The 7779-nt window shown below is 37.9% G+C and overlaps 1 protein-coding gene across 1 annotated transcript; it reads left to right on the top strand.

The window, feature by feature from the left end:
* The first annotated feature begins 5436 nt into the window (after positions 1–5436).
* On the top strand, positions 5437–6111 carry LOC130737219 (uncharacterized). The gene has a single exon (XM_057588977.1). The coding sequence runs from the start codon at positions 5437–5439 to the stop codon at positions 6109–6111; it is 675 nt and encodes a 224-aa protein (XP_057444960.1).
* Positions 6112–7779: the final 1668 nt, after the last annotated feature.

The raw sequence follows: 7779 nt of genomic DNA, 5'->3' as shown, positions 1-7779 counted from the left end.
AGTATTAATGGAAAACTATTTATTAATCACACACTTTCATTAGGAATGCTATGGATTTGTCATTGCAAAAGTTGTTGGCGTTGATTATTCTAAAAAATGGAATTACAAAGCTTGCCCGAAATGTTACAAGGCTATGGTCGAAGCTGGGGACACTAATTATTGTGAGAACTGTGACAAATTAGAAAAAGGAATAATCAGGTCAAACACTGTGCTTCTTTTTTAAAAGCGCAACATTTTATAGCTAACACATGATATGGTTAATGAACGTTGTTTTTCCGCTGTCAGGTTTAAATTACATATAAATGTTATTGATGATCACGGATCTGCCACATTTGTACTATTTGATCGAGTAGGATCCTTGTTGATGAACCAAACTGCGGAAGCACTAAAAGCATCCATGCCATAGGTTGTATTTTCGCATGTTGTGTCCCATGGGTTGTTTTAAGATGCAATATTTATATAACTGTTCAATTAATTCATTGTTACCCACAGGATGCTCCATCTTCTGATTCTTTGGTAGATAATGTTTATCTATTCAAAGTGGAGGTCACAACAACTAATATCAATGGGACTTATCAAAGTTATGTTGTTAAAAGAATTATCAAAGAGAAGTCATTTATTGACCAATTCAAAAGGATTCATTCAATTCAGATGAATTATAAGTACAATAATTGGTTTTTACATACAATTTTTTTTTTCCTTTTGATGCTAAGACCATTTAATAATATTAATTAGGGATTTGATGACATGCCAAGTACATCTACTGAGGTTGAAAGGCCTGATGGTCTATGTCAATACATTGGTGACAATATGAAGGTGTGTCACCTTATCGTAAATTATATTACATCCTTCATCCATATCATGTATAAAAGTTGTATCCTGATTTTTTTCATACAAATATAGGAAACCCCTGTGAGCAAACTTCAAGGTAAGCGAGATACTGAGGTCGTCGATCTTTCCGCAATTTCAGATGATGCTACTACTCAAGGATCTTGCACAAAAAAACAGAAAAAAATTGGTGACCACGAACTAATTGATGGAGATCATGTGACAAATTCCGAGAGCGTTAAGTTGGTCGCAATTAAGAAAGAACCAGGGACTTGACGTGAGGACTCACGTCAAGTAGTAAAAAGCTGTGATCCAATTATCATGTTTTGAGTACCTTATTATTTGTGTTTTGCAATTACCATGGATCTTTTGATTTTTATATGTTTGAACCTCTCAAACAATTTTGATGTTTAATTTAAATTCAAGTATCTCCATTGCTACACTTTTTTTGACATTAGACAAAATTTGATAAAACATCACAAGAAGTTTGTACGTTCTATTCGTCCTAATGTGTTGTTCATTTGATAAAACACACACATCCATTAACTCAAGGTTCTAACCCAATCCAAATGTAATGATGAGTTAGGTTTGCTAAAATAATGCAGGAACAAAATTTAAAAAAAAGGAGATTGATATAGCAATTGACCAATGCTGAATTAACGATGATTCAAAAGGAGAATAAAGTGGATTTCAATGATATCTATACAATGTGGAGTCCTTGATTTGTATATGAGCATCGGAAAAAAAAACATGAGAATAAAAATTAAAAATAGTGGCCACTTCAACTAATTTGTTTAACTGTGGTTTGTAATCACAAACAACACACTCAGTATTGACCAGAACATTATAAAAGTATAAAATTATAAAAATTATAAAAATAAAAAAAGATTATATACCAGAAAAATAAGATTTCAAAAATAAAATAATATTGCTTAAGATTTCGAAAATAAAAATTTAATTGCTTTAGTTAATTACCATATATACGATGATTTTTTAAGATTTTTTTCTGTTTCCTTTAAGCATTATTAATTATTGTAAATCAACAAATATTTTATTCACTCTTATGGTTTGACTTAATGTAAACAGCAACATAAGATGATAGAATCAAAACTGAACTAAATCAAATAAGTCAATAAAATAACTAATCTAAAAATATCTACATTTAAAATACTAATTTATTCCTTCCTTTTAAATTTTTGAAAACCTAAAAATAGCTATATATACACACCAGACTGCACTACACCACACACATGACACGTTTTCAGAGTTTGGCTTCCTACTCTTTCAAAATTTACTCTCTTTCTTTACATGTTTTTTTTAATCAAAGGCCAAATTAGAGCAAACAAGGTTTTTTTTTTTTTTTTTGATAAACGGTCAAATTCATTAAGAAGAAATAGCAGCAACATCCATGGATAGAATGCCCTCTAAAGCATAAGGAGCATCACCTATCCAAACAAAACATTGACCAGACAAGGCATATTTTGCCATAAAATCAGCGGCCTTATTCGCACCGCGACAAACATGACTCAAACTAAAAGAACTAAAACTAGATGACAAAGCTACCCAAGGTTGTTATTTCCTCTTATAAGAAAAATAGCAACAGCGACAGAAAGAAGGTTAGGAGCGAATCAAGGTAGCCTCTTATAGATATCACAGTTGTCAGTAACACTGCCTCATCAATCCTGCATCCTTCTTCACATGGATAATACTGCAGGTGCATCTTCCAAAACAGGAAGAAGAAAAAGACATCATTCACAGCAAGGTAAGGCATAAAAAAAAGGTTGATTTTTGGTAGTGTGACATGCATCTGTATTCAAGTGTATTAAGTTTCCCTTTGTTGTAGATGAGAACAATCCTCCTCTATCTAATAGTCAAGCCAGTGTACCATTCACTACCACGCCATGTTTACGCCCTCCCCCAAGACAAATAATTGCAAAAGGTGAGAACAACCTTCACATCCCTCTGAGGAAGTAACATCATATAGAAGTATCAGAACAGTGAAGGGAGTAACATATGATACTTTTAAGGAAGCATGCGATCAATTGGGATTGCTAACAGATGACAAAGAATATATTGATGCAATTAAGGGCCCGTTTGGTGCGACGTATAGTATAAGGCCTGATAGTATAAGACCTGATAGTATTAGGCATGATAGTATAAGCCCTGATAACTTTTTTATACTATCCAGCGTTTGGACATACTCTGTATAATTTACCATATCGTTTAAATTGATGCAATTTTATGTTTAATGAAGTATTGAATAATGGTATATAATAAAAATCAAATATGGAGATGATTATAACGGTGGTGGCGGTGGTGATGGAAGTAGTGGTAGGTTGGTGGTGGTGGTGGCAATGGTGGTAGGTTGGTGTTGGTGGCGGTGGTGGTGACAGTGGAGATAGGTTGGAGGTGGTGGTGGCAGTGATGGTGGTGGCGATGATAGGGTGGTGGTGGTGGTGGTAAGGCGGTGGTGGAGGCAATGGTGGTGGTGGTGGCGATAGGGTGGTGGTTGTGGTGTCGGTGGTGGCAATAGAGTGGTGACGACGATTATGGTGGTGGTGGCGATAGGGTGGTGGTTGTGGTGTCGGTGGCGGCGGTAGGGCGGCGGTGGTGGTGGTGGCGGTGGCGGCAACACCGGTGGTGGCGGTGGTGGTGATCGGGTGGTGGCGGTGGTGGCAGCGATGGTGGTTGTGGTGTTGGCGACGATAGAGTGTGGTGGTGGTGGTAAGGCGGTGGCGGCTTAGTAAGGTGGCGGCGATGGTGGAGGGTGGAGGCAATGGTGGTGGTGGTGGTGGCGGCGACGGTGATCGGGTGGTGGCGGTGGTGGTGGTGGTGGCGACGACGGTGATCGGGTGGAGGCAATGGTGGTGGTGGTGGTGGCGGCGACGGTGATCGGGTGACGGCGACGGTGGAGGGTGGAGGCAATGGTGGTGGTGGTGGTGGCGGTGACGGTGATCGGGTGGCGGCGGTGGTGGTGGTGGTGGCGGCGACGGTGATCGGGTGGTGGCGGTGGTGGTGCCAATGATGGTGTAAGTTGGCAGCAATAGAGGGTGGTGGTGATGGTGACTTATACATCACAACTTTATCATGCCTTATCCATCACTCACATGATGGATTAAATAATACGTCATTTTAACGTATAAGGGGACTTTGATGGATAAGCTTATACAATACAATGTCATCACCAAACAATGGATAAACTCATAATGTATTGTATAAGCTTATACTATCATGCCTAATACGGCGTGCCAAACGAGCCCTAAAGAAGTCTCTGATTTAGCTTCCGGAGAACAAATGAGGAAACTCTTTGTAAGGATGTTGATGATGAATTCAATGTCAAAACCTATTGATGTTTGGGAATCATGCTGGCTACTCTTATCAGAAGGCATTCTACACCATAGAAGAAAAGAATTGCATAATTCAGGTACGAAATTTTACAAGTTATAATTAAGATTTGAAATGCTGTTATAATAAGTTAATTATTGCTTGGATTTAATTTAATTGAAATTCACAGCTTTAAAAAATTACACTGCGCAATATAATTAATGAATTATCTGTGAACAACATAAGTTATATTCGTTACAGTTAAAAACAATTTGTTAATCTTTATTCTCGACTGTAGGCCTACGAATCGCAGATGCTGATTTGAAAAATTTATGTATCATTGAAATTAAGAAGTTGCTTCAAAGAAATGGTAGGTCATTAAATGATTACCCATGTTTGCCAACTCCAGAATATGATGAAGTCCTGCAATTTGACAATAGATTTATTGTTGATGAACTAAACTATGACAAAGATGCATTAAAGGTACAATATGAAGAGTTGCTTAGTATGCTTACACCTGAGCAAATGTCTGTATATGAGAGGGTTGTCACATCTGTGTTGTAAAACTCAGGAGGCTTCTACTTTTTATATGGATATGGTGGAACTGGAAAGACTTTTGTATGGAACACTTTATCAGCGTCACTTAGATTCAAAGGTCTAATTGTTCTTACCGTTGCTTCTAGTGGCATAGCATCATTACTCTTGCCTGGAGGCAGAACATCTCATTCTAAATTCTGCATTCCATTAGATGCTACAGAGACCTCGACATGTAATATAAATCAGGGAAGTCTACGAGCAAAGCTTCTACTTGAAACAAGTCTTATTATATGGGATGAAGCTCCAATGTTGAAAAAGTATTGTTTCGAAGCTTTAGACGTTACACTCCGAGATTTAATGAGGTCGAAAAATGAAGATAACGCCCATAAGCCTTTTGGAGGAAAAGTAGTAATACTTGGATGTGATTTTAGACAAATACTACCTGTAATAACTAGAGGAAGCAGACATGAAATCGTCGAATCTACTATAAACTCTTCCTCATTGTGGAAACACTGCAAAGTTATGAAATTGACTAAGAACATGCGCCTAACCGCAGCTGAGACGGCTGATGAGGCAAAAGAAATCAAAGACTTTGCAGATTGAATTCTTAAAATTGGAAATGGCGACCATCCATATTCCGGAGCAGGAGAGTACGAAGTCCAAATCCCGCCAGATCTGCTCATCCCAAATAGTCCTGACCCATTAATGGAATTGATTAGATATACATATCCTGACCTTGCGAACAAAATGAAAGACCCTCATTTCTTTCAAGATAGGGCAATATTGGCCCCTACACTAGAGGCTGTTGAAATGATAAACATATACATGCTTGAGATGATAGCTGCACCAGAGCATGAATATCTGAGCTCCGACTCTGCCTTGCGATCTGATGAGGATTCTGAAATCCAAGGTGAGTGGTTTACCACCGAATTTTTGAACGACACTAAAAGTTCAGGAATGCCTAACCACAAACTTTTATTGAAAGTTGGTACTCCAATAATGCTTTTGAGAAATATAGACCAAGCAGCAGGTTTATGCAATGGAACCAGGTTAATTGTGAACGAACTTGGTGAACATTTTATTGGTGCAACTGTTATCACGGGAACAAATGTCAATGACAAAGTGCACATTTTAAGAATGGACTTGGTTCCTTCTGATTCCAAATTTCCAATTAAATTTAGAAGAAGACAGTTTCCAATTGCAATATGCTTTGCTATGACCATAAACAAGAGCCAAGGACAAACACTATCTCAGGTTGGCCTCTTCCTTCCAAGGCCCGTCTTCACTCATGGTCAGTTATATGTAGCTCTTTCTAGAGTACGCTCAAGAAAATGTCTTAAACTTTGTATACTCGACGAGGGGGGCAAACAACAGACCAGTACTGTAAATGTAGTGTTTAAGGAAGTTTTTGGAAATGTTTGATGTACACAACACAATTACAATTACAATTATTTATTTCATTTTTCTCTTCATCTATCTTTACAGAGTTGTCTTATACAAGAATAGCTTATTTATTTATTAAAATATTACAACATAAAATTTCCGTGCAACGCACGGGTTACGAAACTAGTTTTTATTTATAGTTTTAAATAATTTAGCTTATTTTTTGTTACTATAATGTTAATTTACTAGTGGAGTTCAAAATGAAAGGAAAAAAATAAGTTAATTTACTAGTGATTGAATTATTATAGTAAGTAACTGAAAAAAGCTTGGAATACTTTATTTTAGCATAACCCATTCTTTTTTGATACAAAAGTTTGTATGTTTTTTAAGTGAATCTTTCCAACTTTTAACAAGCGTTATTTTTTATCTATATTTTACTATGTTCGTTTTTTAGATGCATTCAGCAACATGCATCTAGCTTGGGTAATTAGCTGCTGCATGGCCTCAGCGGTGAAACTGCTTAATTAAAGTTCTCAATGTTTGCACATGATTATTCTGAACCATCTAAGGTGGTGCTGCCATCGAACCCAGCACAACAAGGGCACTACATCTTCCAAAATAACCAAAGGGTAAATAGCCAAGTTCGTCCCTGAATGTGTCCACCGACTTCATATTCGTCATTGAATGAATTTTATTCATCTCGCGGTCCCCCAAAGTGGCAAACGTCCGTCACTTTAGTCCTTGACGTTAAAAAACACTAACAGACGTTACCAAATTCATTTTTCTAAAACTGAAAAATCATTTAAGTAAATTAGAATAACAATTGAACTAAAATCTAATTAATTAAAACAGAAAAAAAAAATTCTTAATGTGAACCACTGGTCTTCATCTCCTTCTTCTCATCATCTTCTTCATCATCTTCACAAATCCTTCCACCACAACCCAATTCCCCACCACAAACCTTCCAACATCATTAAAATAATGCATTCCTAGAAAAAATAATAATAATGCATTCCTGAATTCAGGTCCAATGTCAGCTTGGATCAGAACATGTTCCCAACCAGAACCCGAACCCCCCCCAACCAAAATCCCACAACAGCAACAAATCAAGCACGAAATTGAACATAAGAAAGTGAAAATTGCCACAGATCCATCCCACTTTTCACACAAATAAAAAAAAACCCCAACAATCACAAAATAGAAACCCCATCACACAACATGTTTGGGAGCTGGAGCAAACGAAGCAAGGAGAAGGAGTGGTTGAGAGAGAGAAAGAAAACCCCGATCTGGATCTGGCTGCTCAATCGCTGACTGCTTGGAAGATGGTCCGTCTTCCCCAAGCCCAACCTTCTTCTCTTCCCCTCTCCTTCCTTCACGCGGCCGCTTAGGGTTCTTCGCCGCCCCAACACTATCACCGCCACCATATCTGAACCCGAGGTCGAAGTGTTTGGAGGCGTGAGGTTCACGTTCAGCGTCCAGGTTCGATCCTTCATCTCTCTTGTTCTTGATCCCCCTCTGGTTCTTGGAGGGGCGGTGCCAGATTTATCATGAAAGGGAGAGCTAGGGTTCATTGTGGGTCTGAGAATGATGAAGTACACATACGGGCCTGGTGATGATTTATCGTTAAGCTTCATGTTCCCTTGATCTGGTTTTGCTGTGAAATTGGATTCTGACCTGGATTTTGAGTTTTGGTGGAGGAGGAAGAAG

Source organism: Lotus japonicus, chromosome 2, assembly GCF_012489685.1.
Source record: "Lotus japonicus ecotype B-129 chromosome 2, LjGifu_v1.2".
Lineage (NCBI taxonomy): Eukaryota > Viridiplantae > Streptophyta > Magnoliopsida > Fabales > Fabaceae > Lotus > Lotus japonicus.
The sequence above is the reverse complement of the archived record's forward strand: the minus strand, read 5'-3'. Positions and strand labels throughout refer to the sequence as shown.